The sequence below is a fragment of the Molossus molossus genome, unplaced genomic scaffold (assembly GCF_014108415.1).
Source record: "Molossus molossus isolate mMolMol1 unplaced genomic scaffold, mMolMol1.p scaffold_m16_p_5, whole genome shotgun sequence".
Taxonomy (NCBI): domain Eukaryota; kingdom Metazoa; phylum Chordata; class Mammalia; order Chiroptera; family Molossidae; genus Molossus; species Molossus molossus.
The window spans coordinates 25,137,159-25,159,702 of record NW_023425388.1 but is presented as its reverse complement, the minus strand read 5'-3'; the positions used below and the strand labels follow the sequence as shown (position 1 = coordinate 25,159,702).

General features: G+C 37.6%; 1 protein-coding gene across 4 annotated transcripts in view; it reads right to left on the bottom strand.

Annotated features, from left to right (window-relative positions):
• MME (membrane metalloendopeptidase) overlaps positions 1-22,544 on the bottom strand; it is a 97,823-nt gene that overhangs the window by 6,140 nt on the left and 69,139 nt on the right. For all 4 annotated transcript variants that reach the window (XM_036242836.1, XM_036242839.1, XM_036242840.1 and 1 more), the window contains exons 17-22: positions 17,072-17,130; positions 10,824-10,943; positions 9,255-9,388; positions 9,104-9,169; positions 5,611-5,706; positions 5,185-5,261 (exon numbers count right to left, since the gene is read on the bottom strand). In XM_036242836.1, the coding sequence (XP_036098729.1) occupies positions 5,185-5,261; positions 5,611-5,706; positions 9,104-9,169; positions 9,255-9,388; positions 10,824-10,943; positions 17,072-17,130 (552 nt within the window). The remainder of the gene's footprint in view (positions 1-5,184; positions 5,262-5,610; positions 5,707-9,103; positions 9,170-9,254; positions 9,389-10,823; positions 10,944-17,071; positions 17,131-22,544) is intronic.

Sequence of the window (22,544 nt, the reverse complement as noted above, 5' to 3'; positions counted from 1 at the left end):
ATGACATAAGTCCTCTATTTCAAAAATTGGATACATTATTGATAATAAATGAATCCCTTCTTCTTTTTTTTTTTTTATCCTCACCCGAGGACATTTTTCCATTTTTTGTTCAGGTAGAGTGGGAGGGAGAGAGAGGAACAGAGAGAGAGAGAGAGAAACATCGATGTGAAAGGAACACATCGAGTGGCTGCCACCCGCACAACCAACCAGGGCCGGGGACAAACTGCAGCCGAGGTACGCGCCCTTAGCGGGAACCGAACCCGGGTCTCTCAGGACCGCAGGCCGACGCTCTAACCGCTGAGCCAAACCGGCCAGGGCAATGAATCCCTTCTTTAAGAGTGGAATTATATTTTATTAATACTACATAGACTACTTACATAATTTCTTGCTTTAAGGAAAGTATGTAGGTTTTGTGTTTATAATAACAGAATATAATAAAGGCTTTTGATTATTTCTATAAGTGATTTACTTGAAATTTTTACTTTTTTACATAAACTATTTTATTATACTGCTGCTGTTTATTCACTTGTCCGGTAATCACTTATATTAATAACACTTGTAGGTGGAAGGTAGTTAAAAAGGTACAAACAGCCCTGGCCGGTTTGGCTTAGCAGTTGGAGCGTTGGCCTGCGGACCAGAGTCCCGGGTTCAGTTCCCGCTAGGGGCATGTTCCAAAAATAAAAAATAAATAAATAACTAAAAAAAAAAAAAGGTACAAACAGTTATGGATATTAGCTGAACTTATTATTGTAATAATTTTGTAATATACGTAAATCAAACAATTGTGCTGTATGCCTTATACTTATATAGTGATGTATATCAATTATTTCCCAATAAAACTGGAAAACATAAAAGCAAAAAAACATCTAAGAGACATGCAGTTCAACATCATGTGACCAAGAATGGACTTTGTATCCTATAACGTATCTGACTACTCCTGTCCACAATTAACTGATTTTTTAGATTACTGAATGAGCTTTTTGCAATTAATGGGTCCTCTGACAACCTTTTATTACTTCTTTTAAATGAATGACTTGGCTACAAGATTAAACTAGCTTCATTCATGAATAAACTATCCAGTCTTTACCATTACCTAATGGTCATGGTTCTTTTAAAGTAAGGTAACATTGATCCACTATAAATTGGTAAAGAAATAAATGCCCTAATCGATTCCCAGGTAGGGGCTAAAGATTAATCAGTACTAATAGGAATTCAACAAGGATCACCAAAATCCACACTGATATTTACAAATTATCAGAAACCAATGCTAATATTTAAGATAAAAAGAGAAAACATCAATATTTCAAAGAGGGTTTAGCTTAAGCATGTTAAATTATAGAATCATAAGAACCAAACAGCCATGGTACTTGAAAATGCTTCATAAAACCCTGGAAAGGAGCCTGGGCCAGTGTGGCTCAGTGGTCAGAGCATCGGCCTGCGGACCAGAGAGTCCAGTTTCAGTTCCTGCTAAGGGCACGGACCTTGGTTGCAGTTTGTCCCCGGCCCTGTTTGGGGTCATGTGGGTGGCAACCAGTCGATGTGTCTCTCATGTCGATGCTTCTCTCTCACTCTTCCTCCCTCCCTCCCGCTCTATCTGAAGATAAATGCAAAATGTCCTCAGGTGAGGATAAAAACAAAAAAACAAAAAATCAAACATTGGAAAGGATAGTCTCTCAAAAGCATTAGAAAGAAAGCTGTGGAAATATCTGTTACACTATTAGTAGTGTCAGTTCTGTAAAGTGCCCTTTTTTTCTGACTGGAAAAATAATTTCAAGCAATCTAAGCATCTAAACTAGCACTATTTAGGTAGAATACACACAGGTATCATCTGGTCTTTTGAGACTTGCTTTAAAAAATTAGCAAACCCTTCTATATTATGTAGAAATATTCCATCTAAATAACCTCATAAACACATTTGCAGATTAAATAGTAAATATTATCATAACAATCATTCCCTGAAGTGACTGAAAGAAGTCAATAAATTGCAAATTCAATTTCTATAATATCAAGGGGAAATGTTTTGTTTTAAATACTAATACTTTAGAAGCTCATTTAAAAGTACATAAGACTTTAGTTAGAAAGAATAGAAAAATTATAGCCTAGATCTAACAAATGATTTTATAGATTCAGCTTTATACGAAGTATAATTTGCCTTTTGTTTTCCAAACTGTGGCTGCGTAAGCATAAGAGTATAAAATCTCCCTCAATTTCAGAAATTTCTACACAAACCAGTACTCACAATGTTTCAATAGCAACTCCATGTCTCTTAGTTTTCAGGTTCTTTAATAAATATGTTTTACTTTGTACAGCCAGGAAGTGAACTGTTTCCAAAGCTAAATGTAACCTCAACCTCTTGCCAAGGAAATCCCTTTACCTCCAGAGAAAATAGTTTCCTTGACAAAAGGTTGGCATTCCACTTACCCTTTGAAAAACAACAACACATACTTTTCTCTTGTTATGAATGAAAAATAGTCACAGAAACATCTTTTGGGTCAGAACAAAGAAAATGAAAGTTGCAAATAATGTTACATATTTATAATAAATAAGTACTTTTGCAAATAACAAAATTCTACAATTAATAGTCATAAAATTATTTTCAGTTTATAACTGGTGGTAGAAAACAGTTACATATTTCCCTACATGTCACTTAACCAGTCATCGGTGATTAACATGCTGAACTATCCAGACACAAGAAATGAACAACAGAAAGCTTCTGACGGTCCGAAAGCACAGAATGCTGCAAAGCCCATGTACTTTATTCACAGAACTTCTCATTCTGTTCACACCTTTCTTCTTTAAAACCAACCCTGGTACTAATTGTCAAACACCAATATGGAAGAGGTCCTTCAGAAACATGAATCCTTCTAGCAACTCTCATAATAATTCAACCCCCATTTCATATATCAGGAAATTGAGACACAGAGGTTAAGAAGCTGTAAATGGCAGAGCCATGGTTGGGATTCAAGTGTTTCTTACTTCAAAGCTGGCATTCATTTGTTAGCATGTAAGAGGAAGGATATGTTTCCCGAGCTAATCAGAACAGAGGAATGGGACAGTCACAAGCCGGTGATGGAGTAACAGGAAAGAGTATTAGGGAAGAAACAAACAGGAAAACCCTAATAAAAAGCCATCGTGAAAAGCCCAAATCATCACCATTAGTAACTTTAGTGCAGGAGTACATAGCTCCCCACCCTGTAGCTTTTGAGATCTTCACTAAACTAATAGACAGTGAAACCATAACTATTAGTCATAAATAGTCTGTGTCATAAAAAGAAACAAATTAGGGCCCTGTCCAGTTTGGCTCAGTGGTTGGAGCATCGGCCTACAGAGCAGACAGTCCCAAATTCAGTTCCTGCTAAGGGCACATACCTCGGTTGCAGTTTGTCCCTGGCCCCGGTTGGGGTCGTGTGGGTGGCAACCGGTCGATGTTTTTCTCTCACACCAATGTTTCTCTCTCTCTCTTCCTCCCTCTCTCCCTCCTGCTCTATCTGAAGATAAATGCAAAAAAAGTCCGCAGGTGAGGATAAAAAAAAATTAGGTTTTGTTTAGGATATTGTATTAATAAGGCAAGAAGTTAGAAGATGTATTTTAAACAGAGCAATTTTTAAGCCAGTGGTTAAGAAACAAATGTTAATACTCAAGACAAATTTTAGCTATTAAACAATTAATTCATTTGCAACCCCCATTCCCTGAAAACACCAGATGCACCAGGTGTTACAGAAATTTACTTAAACTTACTGAGGTGTCTATGGATATATGCTTCAGAGCATGGGGACATGCAGGGAAGAACTGACAAATGCGATTGTGCTGGTGGTTGGTAGTTTGTGTGAGCTCCCAATCGCTCTCTGTTATCCTCAGAATTAGAATCTTATATCTTAACTTCTGAAGACTTCAGTAAGAAAAATGACAACTTTTGAAAAGTTGAAACTAAAAGCTACTTAGATAAACTGTAATGGCAATTGATCCAGGGACTTTTGCTGATCACATAAGAAGCAGTTAATTTGGATATCCTAGCAAGACTAAATTCAGCCTGGATTATACACAAAACAGACAAAACAGTTGCTGAGTGAGTGAATTTTGAAAGAAATATTAAAGCAAATACTAAATGATGATGATGATGATGACACTAGAACAAGATGAGTAATTAAATTCTTTAATTTTTAAATGTGCTATTTTATTGTTTCATAATTGAATGTGGGTTTTCCTTATGAGTGAATAATATAGGCATTATGTACATGTGTATTTAGGAAAGGCTTTTAAAATTCAACCCATTGCCCTGGCCAGTTTGGCTCAGTGGTTGTGTGTCGACCTGCAGACCAGAGAGTCCCAAGTTTGGTTCCTACAAGGGGCACGTACCACAAAAAAAAAAAAAAAAAAAAATTCAACCCATTAGTTCTCTTTTGTTTTCAGACTTTTTTCAACCACTCTTCAAATTTTTAAATTTGTTTTTCAGATAGTCTTGCCTGAGAAAAGTTGTTGTTAATCAGAAGTGATATAGTACCCGGGGAAGGGGTAGCATTAGGAATTTATTCCTAAAACAGACGCATAAGGATCTAGGATTTAACATTCAAATGCTGGCTAGACTGATTCTTTCAATACAATGTTCTCTGAGATTCTCTGATTTAAGAAGGGCTTTCAATATCTTCTAACTCAAACTTCCACCACACAGAGTATTTTCCTCCATCATCCTCGATGGGTTCTTCTCTGGCTTCTGCTTCAAGGTACTCTCTCCTCGAGCTTTGGGGATAACTTCACTCCATGTCACACCAGCTCTAATTACTAAAAAGTTTCCCTTTACATTAAATAAAAATCTTTCTTTGGGATAGCTAGCTACTCATTGATCCTAGGCCTAACTTTTCACCACCTCTTAGAAAAGTCTTGTGCTACCTTTAAATAGAGCCACCATTCTGAGGTGACATCTTTGTTGGAATCCGTCAAACACTGAGCCCAGGTCACGTATCTTCTGAGGATAAGAGCAGCGAAGGCTATGTTTGTGCAATCATGACATTTACCCTAATCGGTTCTGTTTTGCGGATCCTATCTGTAAGCCTCAAAAGAGAAGAAAAGAAGAAAACACACTAGATTTCCAAATTTTATAGAATAAGAATTAGAAAAGTCAGTTTCTGAAACTGGAAGTAATGGAGCCCATATTGGAGAACCTGGCTGCTGTTCAAACCCACTCACCTGAAATTGCCTGGGCTGTGGGCATCTGTTTTAATGGAGTTGACTGCATACTCTGGCCTGTAGGTCCCACACCACACCTAGGGAGAGGAGCAGAGAAAGGAAATCGGTGCTCAGGTTTAATCAAGGATATTACTTACTTGTTTGGGCAGGCTGGGGGAAAACAAACTTCCTACTGAAAAAATTAAATTAGAATTCTGTATTCCTTCAACCATTTGCTCCTTGAATAATGTTCAATGATAGGCAAGCAAGAGCATAATTATCATTAATATAATCTGACAGTCTGTGCTACACAACAAAATTTAGTCAAGTCAAACAATCTGCCACAATGGATTAAAACAAGGAAACTCAGCATGCATTATCTAACTTACTATAAAAATTATAACTCAAAATGATTTTCATATCTATCAGTCAAGACAGATACCATACCTGAGCAAAGTTCAAGAAGAATAGTTGTTTGTGATTTAGGTCAAGTCCAGGAAGTAATTTTTCTTCGCCATTCTTTTTAACATAATTTTGATAGGCCTAGGCAGTTAATGAAACAGAAACATGATGTTTACAATCCCCAAATTTATGTATAAATCTCTGCAAAAGACTGCATAACCAAGTAATTAATTTTCTGTATCAGAATCATCATAATGCTATGTTTAGCTATGGCAACCTACAACTATTTCATGAATTAGAAAGAAAATCAGAATTTATTACAAATGCTTTGAAAAGAACAGGATACTGATTAACAAATGACAAGAGCCCAGCACATGTTAAATGATCAACAAATGTCAGCTGAATGAATAGATGATTTAAATAAGCAATGAAAAATTTATGTAAATGTTGTTCTATTGATAGATGGATGAGTCCAGCTAGTTGGAAGAATGGATTGCCAAGGGAGTCTGTAATTGCTATATTTAGCTTAGTTACTACTCTTAGCAAAATATACTCATACCAGACTTTGAGTGATTTTTGCCAAAAGTCAAGGGATTCTCTTAAGATCCCTTAGATGCCTAATATCCTATAATTCCAAAAATAAGGATGAGCAATTATTTTGGCCCATTAAAGACAGGGCAAAACAAAGTGAATCTTGGTTACATTAGGAAAAAGGAATTTAAATTACTTGAATGTCAAAAAATATTTTCAAGTCTTAAGGATTTATGGACACTATTGAAAAATGTAGTTTTCCTCTACTTAAACATACTTAAGAAAGGGATTGACAACAATTTTTTTAATAATGCACATTTAAAAAAAATATGTTTTTATTGATTTTAAAGAGAGAGAGAAAGGGAGAGGGAAACAGAGAAATTTTGATGAGAGAGAACCATCAATTGCTGCCCCCTGCACCTGTCCCCCCCCGCCCCCCCACTGGGGATCGAGCCAGCAACCCGGGCATGTTCCCTGACCAGGAATTGAACTGGCGACCTTTGGCTACACTCACCAGGGTGACGACATATTTTTTGAGATGTGTCATTTCCAATTTAATACAAAAAAGGTGATCAACTGGGTAAGCAGAAGATATATTTCATTTTTTTCTACTTGCTATTACCATAGATTTATTGAGTCTCTATTATGTAAAGATGATGAGGAAATGGGGGGTACTTCTTAGGAAGTTCACAATCTAGTAGGGGACAGGGAATTAGATGGTATGATTTCATGTATAATAAAATATTTGCACAAATGCAAATTACTTCATAATAATTCTGTACTTATTCTAGATGAGGATCTCTGTGGAAGTACCATCAACCCAGATTTTGGCTAGATTTTTAAAGCAGCGATTCTTAATCTGGCAGTGTATTAGAATAACCATGGGAGTATTAAGAGTGCCAATGTCTTCTTCCAGGCAAGATAGAGTGACAGGGACTGATTAAGACGATCCTTGACTGAAACAACCAAATGATGGACAAAATACAAGAAACAATGGCTTGCATGATACTGGACACTGGGAAAAAGAGAGTGATCTCTGTGAGATGGTAACCAAATAATTTGAGCCCTATGATTGCCCCAGCTTACTGTCTTCAGCATTTCCAGGCTACAACGTAGAGAAGGGCAACCCAATCAGAGTCCAAAGGACTCCTAGAGTTGAGTACAATAAGTTCAGGGACACCAGGGACAGGGCACAGGAGAGGAGAAAGCTGTACGGATAGAGGATCTCAAGCCATTAGAGGCCCCCTTAAATATTCAGCTGAATATGTGAATATGCATGTGAGCAAACCACCCAAGGCTAGTGAAGGAACCACGGCCACAGATTAGAGAGAAAAATGTCTGGTATGCACACTCAACAAAAACGAAAGACCTCAAGATTCACACAGAAGGGTTTTGCCTCAGCAGTGGAGAATAACTGTCTTTAGACTGAGCGCCTTCCTAGTCCCACCTAACAAGTTGTAAAAGCAAGATCCAATAGGACCAAATCATTTCTGAGGAATTTAACTGTGTCTTAGAACAAACCTCAAAAATACTTATAGGAAAACAAAAATATGCAGCTTCCAAAGATATAAAATGCACAATGTCTGGCATCAGTAAAAAAAAATGACCAAGTATTCAAAGCAGCAGCAATTTCACCATCTCCCAGGATTTGGCAGGGATTCTTTCTTTTGGAAGTTTTGCAGTCAGCTTCCTGCCCTGAGTCTTACATGCTGATCATCCAGCCATGTGCACTGCCAAGTCACAGGCCCCACTGGTCATCTCTCTTGCACATGCCTCTGATGCTTTCTCTTCTTTCCTGATCCAACTACTGAGGCTCTCCTCCTCCCCTCTAAACCAAAGATTTCTATGGTGAACAAATAACCCTACACCCGCATCCGCTTCATGGAGCATTTGATTCATCTTATCATGGGGACACCTTGTCCACTGTATCCTCTCAAGTGACTCTGCTCATTCTCCCACATCTGGGCTCCCTCAGGGTTAGAAGATGCACTCAGCATTACCCTCACTCCTCACGGTTGCTTCCAAGACCTGTATTCCTCCACTCTGTGCAAATGCCTACTTTTTCCTGTGCACCATTCTCCCATCCTTGTTTAAATGATCAAGTACTGGCATCTGTTAGGGAGGGTTCACAGCATAGCTTCAGCACTGAGAATAGTGCCAAACACACAGTCAATCCTTCAACAGGTATTCGTTGAATGCACGAATTAATGGAAGGCTAATAAGAATCTTTGAACGCTTCGTGATAAACTCCTCTGCCTATAATGGTTTGAGTGACTAAAAGGCCACATGCTGAAACTGTATCCATTAGTCCAGTGGTTCTCGACCTTCCTAATGCCGCCACCCTTTAATACAGTCCCTCATGTTGTATGTGGGCGTATCTGCATGTGGGCGGACCCGCCTGGAGACAGATAGAGGAGCGGGGTCTCGGTTCCTAAGACCATTGGAAATACGTGTTTTCCGATGGTCTTAGGCGACTTCTGTGAAAGGGTCGTTTGACCCCCAAAGGGGTCGCGACCTACAGGTTGAGAACTGCTGCCTTAGTTCCTCACTGTATCATTGTCACTGGACTGTGCTTTAATGTTTTGCCTGTGGTTTATGCTGAGTATGTTTCCCAAATACTGCTTCACCTGTTATAAACTGAAGGTCCTGTTCAGTACATTGATCAATGATTCTGAAATAATCTTTTCATTGGGCCTCTTTTGTTATAACTGTATTTCAGAGATTATTTTTCAGAAAAAGGTTGCCTTCTCTGTGGACTTGCCCATCTCCTCACTTCTGTCAATATAATGTTCTGTGTTTCCATTTCTCAGTTTCTTGCGTTCAGCTAGATCACAACTATATTGCCCCTGGTAGTCAGCCTATTTACAATTCCCTTTCTCCTCGTATTTTCCATTTTAATCTTTTGCTGCTTACATTATGTGTCTTTTGCAAAAAGCTTTAAATGAATGATTGAATATGATAAATATACACTCCAACCACTAACATAGGAAAAAATATTATTACTCACTCTGTATGCTTGGCCAATACCTCCATTATCAGCGATGTTTTCTCCCAGTGTATTAATTCCATTGATCTGGTTAAAAAATAAAAAGACCGTTAACTCTGTTCTGATGGTTAAGAGTGCATATAAATGTTTCAAGAGAATGCTGATGACATACATGCTGTCCACCGGCTAGGTCCCAGGAGAAGTTTCCGTACTGTTCCACCATGCACTGGGATTGCTCTTTGAAATTATTTGCAGACTGTTGTGTCCACCAGTCAATGAGGTCTCCATCCTTGTTAAAATTTCTGCCTAGAATATATTTATTCAAGTAAAATGAGAACTCATTACATCAAGAATTACAATAAGATGCTTTTAATTCAAAATGCAAGAACTGAAATACCACTGTGTGAGAGGACATTCAGTTGAACAGATAATGAGAGGAGCTGTTATCTTTCTCATTCAGAGTTGATGAGACCAGGGTTTTCTTTGCTGATCTGCCTCAGTATTAATTCAGATAGTTCACCTACCTGGCTCATAAGATCGCAGCTGAGGCCGCCAGATAAACACTCCTGAAACAATGCCTTATTTCTCTTAGATGGCTTTCACCTAAACCATGTCTGTTTAATTTGACATTCTGAGATTTTAAAAGGTCATATTTTCATTCCGGCATGCATCTCATATTTCAAAGTCTCCTGACACACCGTGGACTCAGTTTACCTCTACTTCAGGCACAAAGAAAGAGTCACCTTTTCTCCTGGAGCCTTCCTGCTAAATACATTGATCTTTCCCTTGTCTGAGATACAGTGGCATTCACATATGTCATATGTTCTGACACTGAATTTCATCATCTCTTTAATAGTTATCTAGGACGCAGTGAGTAAGAAAAGAGCTATGAATACAAACTACCTGAACTCACACCCTAGTTCCACTGAGTCTTTTAATTGTCTCTATTTTTTTTTCCATTAAGAAAATGGAAATAGTGTTCGTACCTACCTGTGAAGACTGTTGTGTACTTAACTGAGTTAACTGACACTTAGTAAGTCCTCTTCAAAGTTGTACCCTTTCCATATCCTTTTCTTTCTCTGGGTCTCTAGGTCTAGTTAAGGCTTAATGATTTTCTTATTGTTCTCTTCTGTTTCCTTTCCCCTTGCTAACCAATCTCTGTCACAGCTTTAGCTGGCACCTCTTTACATATCTCCTGCCTTTACTGCTTTTCCTCTCAGTTTCGTTGAAACTCAAAATCGATTTTGCCAATCAAAATTTGATTTTGCAGTATATAAACAGTTAAGTGCCCATTGTTTTCAAGACCCTAAACCAGGTAGTAGGTATAAGATTAAAAAAAAAAAAAAGTTACACACCACAAACAGTTTAAGACTCTTATGGCTGATGGGCATCTTAATGTTTAATTTTTTATATCTGATGTTAAGATGTGGACCCTGCCTTCTAAAATCTGAAGAACTAAAACATTAAAAACTCATAAAATAAAACCACATATTATCATTGGTGTCCTCTCATTGTGAATATTTCCACTATTCCATCAGAGAGTGAAGTACACACTGCTACTTCACTACTAGAAATGTCTAATCTTCTTAAGCAACAATTTAAAAGGAACACTAAGAGTGTTCCTTTTTAGGATAATGGTACATGAGTGAATACATGTATTTTTATATTGATAAATTATAGTAACTTTTAATCAGATTTATTAGGCTATATCTCAATTAAAGGCATGTCAACTGCACTTTACCATTGTCATCGAAGCCGTGGGTAATTTCGTGTCCTATGACCATGCCGATGCCCCCGTAGTTCAGTGAGTTAGGCTGCCGGGCGCTGAAGAAGGGGGGCTGAAGGATGCCAGCCGGGAAGACTGCAAGGGGAGAAGATGGTCAAGGGTTACTTGCGGCGTTGTTTTGGGAGGACAGCCCTGGGGCTGGCTTCTTGCCTGTTAAACTATTTTCCAGTATGTCCATTTCACTTAATTATACACAAAAATCTTTTTGTGACAGAACCAAATGCAGGTCTTTTATTATTGATGAGAACAAGGAGTGCATCCCAGAGAGACACCATTAATCTGTAATGTATAATCACATTTTACTTGACAATCTCTAGTAGGACTGTTTTTCTGTTACAAGGAGTTTAGAGCAAAGGGAGATTATCATCTTCATTCAGAACATCTTCTCCCCATTTTAATATTGGGAAAAATACTTAATATCAAAAGCATTACTTTTAACGTTATCTAACATTTTACCCAACTTTCATAACCTATTAAATAAATAGAGCCATTCAATAGAAGGTATTTCCAACTGTATAATGGTATTTTATTTTCATCAAGCAATCTATGACTGTGTATTCCTTATTTATGATTGTTGTTCATTTTCTTGACTGTCCCACTCCCTAGCACCTCAACTATTAGCCCTTGGAGAGCAGGGATTTGTGTGTCTATATATGGGTTGGTTTTTTTTGTTGTTCGTTTGTTTTTTTTCAGTTCATTATCTCCAGCACCTAAAACAAGAATGGTGTCTGGAACAATCTAAGTGCTTAGAAAATATGTTGAATAAATAAATAACCAATGATAAATCAATGAATTAATAAATTTACTATGGTGTTCTGAAGACTTTAGTAAATAATCACTTTCATATGTCTACCCTTACATCTACATTAACTTGATGACTTTCTATACTTAGATGTCTTTCTAATTCTTTAAATTTCATGTGTCAAACATCAAACTCCTCATTTTCCCCTCTAAACCATCACTCTCTTGACTTTATTGTTTCTATTACTAGCATTTGAAGGGTCTCAATTCACCCAGAGTGAACATTTTCTACTTATCTTAGCTGCCTCCTTGCTTTAACCAGGTCTCACACAGTTTGTTTAGGAAATGACCAGATCACGCACCTCCCCTCCGGGAGCAGCTCCTCTGTTTCTCCCCCTGTCCCTCTTCCTGACACCATCCTTATTCACACTCTCATTCCCTGCTCGAGAGTTAATTCCTAATCACCCTCCCCACTTCCTCTCACCCATCTACAGTGTATCCCAAATCTAATTTATCCTGCAACCACACTGAAGTGCAACTCAGCTCATTGCCACTTCCTTGCTGAAAATCCTTGGACGGCTATCACAGCTCTCTAACGAAACTCTCCCACCCGCCTGACGCACAGACCTCTCCTCTGGCCCACCTCCCTCATGCCCTCCCTTTCCTTCATAACGCTCATAATTTAGTAATTTTAACTGTCATCTTTTAAAACTCTAGTATCGCTGAATAACAGAAACATTATGTTCTGTAACAAAAAATATCATTAGTATAATGTCTGTTACTTGTGAAGCCCTGGGCCATTGCTCTGCGGGACACCAGGATACAAGAGAAGGGCCCTGACCCGAAGAAAGTTGGAATCTAGTAAACTTAGTGTAGCAAATGTTTCTTCGTCTTTCGGGGTGGAGGGAGGTGAACATGACATAGGCTTGAATGTGTTTCAAGGATAAATATTAGATTATTTACAGAGGAGACTTTAAAAATGCACCAGGCAATTTAAGTGCTCTCCAGACCTTTAAAAAAATGTGTAAATTTGCTATAACAGTGAAAATGACAAAATAAAACACTTTTGTCCTTGGTGAATTTTGAGGAAAATTATACCTCACATGTGGCTGCCTGAGCTATCAACAGTGCCAAGAAATAATTTTTAGCTTAAAGTATAAAAATTACACGCAGTACTTTATTAACTTAAAGTGAACATTATCTCCCACACTATGTACTCTGATTAAAATCCACCCATTATATAAACGCTCTTATGAAACGTGCTAGCAAGACTAAACATTATCTGTAAAGATCCTGCTGCTTTAATTATACCCTGATATGCCATTCTTTAGCAAGTGATAAGATTTTTATGGCTCATATTAAATACAAGTCTCCAAGTTCAGCTTTGCAGATGACGATTTCTCCGTTTTCTCTGTCAGCTAAAACTCTATGATGAAGCTTTCCCCCATTAGCATTATCGCTGTTACTAGTAGACTTCGCAACTGTTCATAATAACCAACGAAATGCTTAGTTGTGCATTTTTTATGTTCATGGGTATCAACAAGTTAGTTAATTAAATATGCCATTATTAGTCCATGAAACAAAAACTGTGTTTTTCTCCTTCTCCTCCCCCTCACTTCTCCAGTCTGTTTTTAAGATTGCAGCAATTCAATTTTAGAATTTTTGTTATAAAGCTCAAGATTGCAATAGGTAAAATCAATTTTGGGTATAAAAAAATTCTTTTTATATTAAGTGTTTGGAAAATTTAGTCTTAATTTTCGAGTCTGCAGATAAGATTCCTAAAAATGAATAAGACAACTTTAGAAAATTTTATTATTTCATGGTAGTCATAGACCACCAGGTTGGATAAACCAAATATAAATAATCCATAGATTTCCTGAAGTTGAAAAAAACTTTGATTGTTAAGGAAAAAGGAAAATGCAGTGGTAGTAAATCTTCCCTTCTGACGTGATCATTTCCTTGGATAAGATTTTAAATTTCAATAAGATAATTGAATAGTACCTGGAACTTAGAGACACATTTGAAGGTGACTTTCCTAAGGGCAGGAAAGGTTTCTGGAGCTCCATGGAGCAAATATGCGAGGAATAGGAACCAGTGAGTGAACTGAACCCTTTCTGCGTACTTTGCTGTTCTAGAAGTTGACTAGTTTTTAATCGATGTGAAGTGTGGGGGTGCATAAATGGAATATAGCCTACAAGTATGTGTTATGACAAAAGGTGGCAAATGAATTAAAAAGTAGAAATTATTAATATGAATAACTCCTTATATGATAAAACACTTTATTTATTTATTTTAACCATGCCATAATAAAATTGATCTCATGAAAAATTGTTTGCAATTGTGTGAGGGTGGGAGGGTCATTTATGAGACACATTGTATTTTATACCAATTCTAATTCTGTAATTCACATGATACCAAATCCATTAAGACAATGCTACAAAAGTTATATATTTAAATATGTACACACACACACACACACACACACACACACTTTTATCAAGAAGTAAGATGGAGATCGAGAGCTTCAATTATTTTTAGTGAAGACAATCCGCACTTTGAAGATTTCAATGAATTGTCAAAGAGCAAACATCACATATCAAAGACACTTTTCTCTCGCATGACACTTTCCCTCTCTCTGAACTGCTATTATTAGCAGACAAGTATATGGAAAGAGGTTAACAATTTTTTTTTAATTTCATATTTTGTTCAGATGAATTTGTCTTCAGAATCTTTTAAAAGCCTTTCCTATACATTAAGAATGCTTGTTTCAGCCAATTACTGATTATTCAGAGGATAATGGTCCATTTTGTGAAATGTTAGGCCACTTTTACCTTCTTTTTCTTCTTGCTGTGTGCTTGTTTGGTTTGAGGGTATTAACTACAAACTGAGAACATTCCTAAGTCTTCGATAAGGGAATCTCTGACATGGACCAATTTTGAGCCAGCTCTGTAATTCAGAGCCAAACAAGATTCATTCTGGACGTGACGTATGTGGATCTGTTCTAGAGAACAGCTCAAGGGATGAACACACCAGCATGGCCTTATGGAGGGTCTGTCTGGCTCTTCTTGTTGGGATGACTCAATGCCAGGTCTGATAGGATCCAGGGCCCTTCCTGAGTTGGATTAAAATGAAGCTACGTATATCCCTTAGTCTGCCCTACTGCAAAACCAAAATCCAAGCTGCCTTGTTTTGCCTTGGGATTCCATTAAAAGTTATTTTTCCTGTTTAAGTTCAACTCAAGAATGAACTAGATGTTACACCGAGAGAATTATTGAATATCAAAAAGAGGTCTTCAAAGTAAAGACTCTGTAGCAGTGAAGGCACTTCTAAGAAAAGGGTTGAATGGTTTCTAGGACTATATTACAAAGGGTAGACTGCATGGGTTCTCAGTTGATCATTAAACAGGCTCTGGTCTGAGTTTAGGTAATCATTTCACTAGCTGGGAAATGTGTTAGCCTAGAAAAGACTTTGGGCTAATTGATTTTAACCCCGTGCACATGCCTGACTTATTATCTACATGTTCTATAAAAACAAACTTTTTTGATTATAAATCATTTTCATGTCACATACCAAAATAAATGCCAGATGGATTAAAGCTTAACTAAAAACAAAAAATCTCACATAAAAATACAAAAGAAAATGTAGATAGCTTCTTAATTTAACTTTTTCTAGGTTTAAAAGTAATGAGGAAAAGTATAAGCAACTTTAAAATAAAATAAGATTTTTAATTTCAATGGTAAAAATCTTGTAGGATTTTTTATCATTCCTAATCTAATTAGGAACAGAATTCAAGAAAAATGATGCTTGGGACAGACTCTGAGATACAAAAGGAGTAGTTTGGAATAATGCTGAAATTGTCTCCTGTCTGGATTCTTGACCACACTTAGAAATAATGGGCTGGACAGAGTATACCTGGAGAACCTGGCTAAACCCTTTTTTTTAAAAGATGTTGAACATCTTTTTTAAAAAATTCTTTTTTCCTGTAGTGATTTTAGAGAGAGAGGAAGTGAGAGGGAGAGATAGAAACACCTATGAGAGAGAACATTGATTGGCCGCCTCCAGCATACACCCGACTGGGGATCAGGCCTGTAACCTGGGCACATGTCAACGCTCAACCACTAAGCCACACCAGCCGCACAAACCTGGCTGTACTCTTTAGAATACTTCTGCTAGTACTGAATCAGTTAGGTGCCTTTCTACATACTAGGAACCCTTAGGGGAAAATGCACTCCTTTTTGATATACTTAAGAGAAAACTAAAAGATGTCAAGGTCTTCCCAGGAAGAGAACAAATGTATCTTTGTTATACTAAGCCATTTAGTTATTCAATATATCATTTACCCACGCATTAATTTCTATGCATATTTATGTCAGATTACTATCAGTGAACATATGAAAATTTTTTCTCTTTGGTCAAAAGTGGTGAAATAAATATAATTTCATATGGTTCAATCTAATATAATTGACTTTTCAACCTTCTGAGCCCCATGGAGTCTTCTAGAAAAAAAGATGATATGGAACAGGACCATTTCCACCAAAGTCAGAATACAGAATTGCCAGGAAAATTAAATCTCTGAAAAGTTGGTTCTTGGACCACTTTAAGATGTTGACACTTAGGAAGTCTTAGAGTTAATTTAACTTTATAGAGATATAAGAAATTTAAAAAAATATTTAGAAATAAAAAAGTACTTAAAAATAAAACATTTAGCTAAAAATGAGAATATTACTTTAAAAACTAGTTAATGTGCCCGGCTAGTGTGGCTCACTGGTTGCGCATTGACCCATGCACCAAGAGGTCACCGGTTTGATTCCCAGTCAGGGCACATGCTCAGGTTGTGGGCCTGATCCCCAGTGGGGGGCATGCAGGAGGTGGCCAATCAATGTTCTCTCTCATCGATGTTACTATCTCTCTCTCCCTCTCTCTTTCTCTCTCTCTAAAAATAAAAAAAAAAATATTAAAAAAAACAAAACAAAACACAAACTACTGCCCTGGCCGGTTTGGCTCAGAGGTTAAAGTATTGGCCCCTGGACCAGAAGTCCCTGGTTCGGTTCCCATTAAGGGCATGTACCTCAGTTGCAGTTTGTCCCTGGCCCTGGTTGGGGTCATGTGGGTGGCAATCAGTCGATGTGTCTCTCTCACATCAATGTTTCCTCCTCTCTCTCTCTCTCTTCCCCCCTCTCTCCTTCCCCCGCTATCTGAGGATACATGCAAAAATGTCCTCGGGTGAGGATAAAAAAACAAAACAAAACTACTTAATGTGATTTGTACTCACTTAAAAATTGTAATTATAGCGAAAAGAGATACATAAATTAATTTACTTTCAAAAGGTATATTCAATAAATCAGTAACTCAGCCTCAACTATGCTCTCATGGGGAGGATTATAAATTGGTCCCACAATTCACTACAGGTTGAAAACAATAAAAAAAATACCAATAAAAAATCATTTAGGAATAAACCTTACCTATCTGATTTCTGGCTGAAGAATAAAATGCATTGACCACAGCGGCTCCGCTTATCCACCTATAGAAAACAGAAAAACTCATTATAAATGATACCGCATTATCTAATTCACTCTGCTCAACACAATAAAGGTATTGTTACTACTTTAAGATAAATGTTCACTTTCTGCTTGAAATATGATCAGCAAATTAAAATAAGCTCATTAAGTGAGGAAACTCACTTGAAAGTATTTTTACTTCTTAGAAAATAAGACTATATCCAGGTCTGCAATCTGTTATTTCATTTGCATACATTTTTATGGTGGCATCTGACAGTACAGGTCCCACTAAAATGTATCTCTTCAGAAATTGCAATGAATTAAGATTATATTGAAATGTGTTTAACTATGTTCCTGATACGAGGTAACTGTGGCCAACAATTCTGGTGTAGTTGACAGTAAAGTGAAGAAGTTATGTGCCTCCAATTATTGTTGTTTAAAATTAATATTATTTTTAAAAAGACGGTCCAGCTAATTGAACACAGGTTTATTTTTGCATGGTGACTGTAAAATGAAATCCAAGTGGTTCTCAAAAAATTATTTTTTCTTTATTAATTTTAGAGAGAGAAGAAGGGAGAGGGAGAGACATAGAAACATCGATGAGAGAACATCGATTGGCTGCCTCCTGCTTGCCCCCACCTGGGGATTTGGCCCACAACCTGGGTATGTGCCCTGACCGGGAATCGAACCAGCGACCTCTTGGTGCATGGGTCAACGCTCAACCACTGAGCCATACTGGCCAGGCACCAGGTGGTTCTTAAATAGGTCTGACTATCTGTGCACAACATGAGAGGCTCTGTAGAGAATCTGCAGCTTTTACAAAATACGACTTCTGAATTCAGAAGACTCTAGTTGACGAGAATAACAATAAAATAAGACTGAATAAGAAAATGAAAAAAAGGTACCTCCCAGACAGTAATTCAAGGATAGTGTTAAGCTAAAGGATAGATGCAATGTGCCCTGTGTTTCTATACAGACGTTATGAAGACTGCCCTTCAGTAATCATAATCAAACACTTTGTGCATCAGGAGTATTATTCTCACCTTAATAGACTAATACACATTAGTTTAATATATTAGTCTAACAACAGACTAATATACACCCTTATATACTAATTGAAAAATGGACACTCTTTAATTTCAGATTAATTTCTTAAATGTCAGCATACATGCAAACACTTAAGATAACGTCATTGTAGTTATTCCACTTGCAGGGCAATAATTAGTGTGGCAATTATCCTACTCGTGGAATTAGCACAATGAGGTTAAATAGAACTGTTTCCAGAGCCTGCAGAAAGCAGAACAAAGTCAGCTGCCCAAGTCAGCACTTTGGCTGCAACTGCAGTAACTACTGTGGGAGGTCAGGTGTGAGTCTTATTCTGCTCTTTTAAAAATAACCGAGGGAGACCCAGATATAACAGGTATCTGATAAGTTCTAATTAAGTATGGGTTTTATCTCTAATAACATGACTAAGACATTTATACGAAGGATTTGGGACTATAAAAAAAAAAATCCAGATAACATTTTTGTGAGTTTTTCTTTAGGAAGAAAATAGTTTGAAGATAGAGGATGTGGGAGGGGAATGGCAGGTCAATGTGTTTCTTCTGTAGTTTAACGTTGTTGTTTTAAACAGAGAAAAACATTTTCAAACAGGGTGGTGTGACTGACATATTACTCCTCCCTAATTTAATTACAGCTGAGTCATCAATATTTTAATTTCTTAACAGGCTGATGATTACAGGCACATAATGTTATTTATTTTAATTAAACCCCACTTGCTTCCCACATGATTTGTTGATGACTCACGACAAGCACACGCATTTGTAAACCTAGGGCTGCTAGACTAAAACCGAGCGATCAGAAACCACGCAACACGAGTCGTTTTGTTTGTGTGACCAAAAAATATTATGAAATATTTATATAAATGAAAATCAGGATCAAGAGAAATGGTGGATTAGGTCTATCTTTATATATATTCACACAGCCATCATGACTCAGCTTCAAGGACAGTTGTACGCTGTCTGAAAAGCGTGCTCACTCTACTGAGGACAGCCACCACTTCCGGCGGTCCCTCTAGGAAGAGACCTCTGATGTGCCCTCAACACTTTTTTTTTTTTATCCTCACCCAAGGACATTTTTTCCATTGTTTGTTCAGCTAGAGTGGGAGGAAGAGAGAGAGAGAAACATTGACGTGAAAGGGACACATTGAGTGGCTGCCACCCGCACAACCCAACCAGGGCCGGGGACAAACTGCAACTGAGGTACATGCCCTTAGTGGGAACAGAACCCGGGTCTCTCTGGACCGCAGGTTGAAGCTCTAACCGCTGAGCCAAACTGGCCAGGGTGCCCTCAATACTTTTATAGCAAACATGGCAGTAGACTTTATGCATAAACAGCTTACAATTATTTTAATTGTTATAAACATTAATTTAACATGTTTCTGGTCTCAACTGTTTTAAGGTTCAGTTTCTCAATTAAGAGCTTCTAATGTTATGATAGTACACTCTGCACGGGCTTTTATGGGTAAGGCAAATAATGTGCATATTATTTGGTTCTGGATTCAGGCCCAATGCTAATATTGAAGTACAAAAGGTGCCAAACCAAACATTTAAAAAAATAATTTTATTACAGAGAAAAGGAACTAGACATATGAAACTAATATTTTAGACAGCAATAGATCTCAAAAGTAGGATATAGATGAGTGAAATTTATGTTACCTCATGTTTATTGCTTTTGTAAAAATAAATGTCATAACCTTTGTTTTGTGCTTTTCTGCTCTTTTGTTGGATTACTTTGAAGGCTTAAGATTGCATTTTGATTAATGTTTGTAACTTTCCAGAAGGGAGGGTTTTACATATTAAAACGTTCTCTGTGAATTATACCTTTAAGAAAATAGGTAGCTTTTTATGACCACAGAATGCTCAAATAAAATTAGAATTGTGATGGTTAGGTTCAGAGAGTACTAGTGTTGCGTGTTTGCCTTTTCTTCCTTGAGATCTTTCATGGTGTGTCCTCAGATCGCTCCTGGCTAATTTACCCAGATTCATTTGCCTAGACATACTGTCCCTGGGAAGGATCAGAACGTGAAATACTGTGATCGGATCATTACATCTTAAATAAAGTGAAAATAACAGCTATAGGCTCAGTGTCTAATATTTGTGGTCCAGAAGCTAAATTAACAGTGAAGGGATTAAGAAGTACAGATTGGCAGCTACAAAATAGTCACGTGGATGTCAAGTACAGCATAGGGAACATAGTCAATAGTGGTGTAATGACTATGTATGGTGCCAGGTGGGTACTGGAAATATCAGGGGGAACATATAAAGTGTATCACTGCCTAACTACTATGCTACATACATCTGAAACTAATGCAAAATAATATTGGATGTAAACTGCCGTTGAAAAATAAAATTTAAAAAATGTAAAAAAAAGAAAGCAGTGCAAAACAAAATTTATAAATTAAATGGTGATGTAACAAAACTAGTCCTTTTGATTTGGATGTAGCCTCAAAGTTTCAGGAGAAGATTCCATTCATGTAACACAAACAAATTAGACCCTGACGAGCAGTGCAGGAAAGAGAAGATGCGCAGAAGAGAAAACCAAATGGTGGTGATTCTTGACCTAAAATAATGGATCGTGTAGGCTACCTGGCGATACCTTCAGAATATGGAGGTCAGATACCAGCAACCTCGCGAGCAGGTGTCAAGCCTGAGACCTGAGCCAGACATCACTCGGTTCTTTCGTTTTTCTTGCTGCTGCCTGGGCTCCATGTGTGTAGGCGCAAGGATGTGTGTGGTGTGGTATAAAGCACGGAGTGGGAAAACAAGAAGTAAGAAAACTTTACTTTTAATTTCTGAGACACAGTTTTGTCAGGTAAACTTGTACTTTGGGGCTTTCAACAGCGGGACAAAGAAGGGCAGCCTTTGCAGCATGGCCCTCAGAGCTGAACTAACCATGTGGATGGGAAATATAACTGAAATCCTCTTGAGAGAGGGACCAGGTGTTTCTCTTCTAGCTCTCATTACCCTGAAGAACCTAAGTGGTGATAAAGCTAAAGCACACAAACATCATTTTTATAGCAGGGAAGAAAAGCAGAAGTCGACAGCCTGATACTATAGCTTTTTGGATATAATAAACCCACTGGATTGCAAAAGCACCTGGAATGAAACTTCTCTTTCACCCACTCATGTGTAACTTTAAAACTTAAAACAACAAAATGGTTAATGTCCCTTTCCCTGAAAGTGTTCAATTTCTCAGTCTCTTGTAGTCTTAAATCCCTTTCAAATCATCATTACAATAAAGTGGTTTTCTCTATCTTCCTCAAAACAGAGAATTCTCATTTTGTAATCGCAATAACCACTGTAGTTTTTCACATTTATTAATATAATATCATCGAGACTTCAAAGCTTTCTCTATCCCTTCGTTTATCTTTCAAACCATCCATAGAAGATAAATAACACGTCCAATTTTCAGGTGTAGAAACTAAGGCACAATATGGTTATCAAATTCTTTTTCCTAATATTTATAAACTAAGTGATACGACTGATAAAAGAAACATGTAAACCAAGAGGGAAAAGGACCCTATCGTCTTCAAGTCCAATCCTCTTCTCTAAGATATTGATCTAAATCATACACAAAATTTCATTACAATGATCAATGCCATTTTCTTACCAACCTCTAAAAATGGAAGTGCTCATTTTTAAATTGCTTCTCTAGAGGAGGAAAAATTTTCCTCTCCCTGTCTAGGTACTTTTGGCTGATGTAATAATTAACATAAGGCAGATTAATAGGAAAACCAAAACAAATTTTAATTATGTAGATACAGGAGGCTCACAGAGGCGGTGAGGCCCAAAGACAGGCAGGCCATTGAGGCTTTGATGGCATCCTAAACTAAGCTTATGGCCTAGGGCTTCTAAGGGAAGGAAGTCAGGTCACAGAAAGGGGGAAGAGCGAATGTTTGCCATGCCACCAGGGACAATGGGGCACAGAGAGAAAGTCAAACAGTCCCTCTGAGGTCCCCACAGCTAGCTCACACTCTCTGTAGTCACCTCTAGTGTTAGCCTTCATCACAGTTTATGTTAGAGAGTTAAGGTGAAAAGCTTCCTCACCTCCACCTTCACTCTCTCAAGGGGCCTGTTCTGAACCCCTTCACTTCACAGGGCTCCCTCTTGCCCTAATCAGCTTTGGGATGCTGGTCTCTACACCACCCTGAAGTCCCGCCATGGCCAGACAATACCAAAAACAGCTACTATTTAATGAGCATCCACGTTCTGTGGAGGGCACATTGCACAACACACAACACAACGACCCCACAAGGCAAAAGTAGATGTTATTATCCTAGTTTATAAAGGAATCACTGGGGCGCAGTGGCCTTATGCAGGTTCTTAATTCACACAGCTAATAAATTTCAGAGTAGAAACCTTAACTCGGGGCTGCC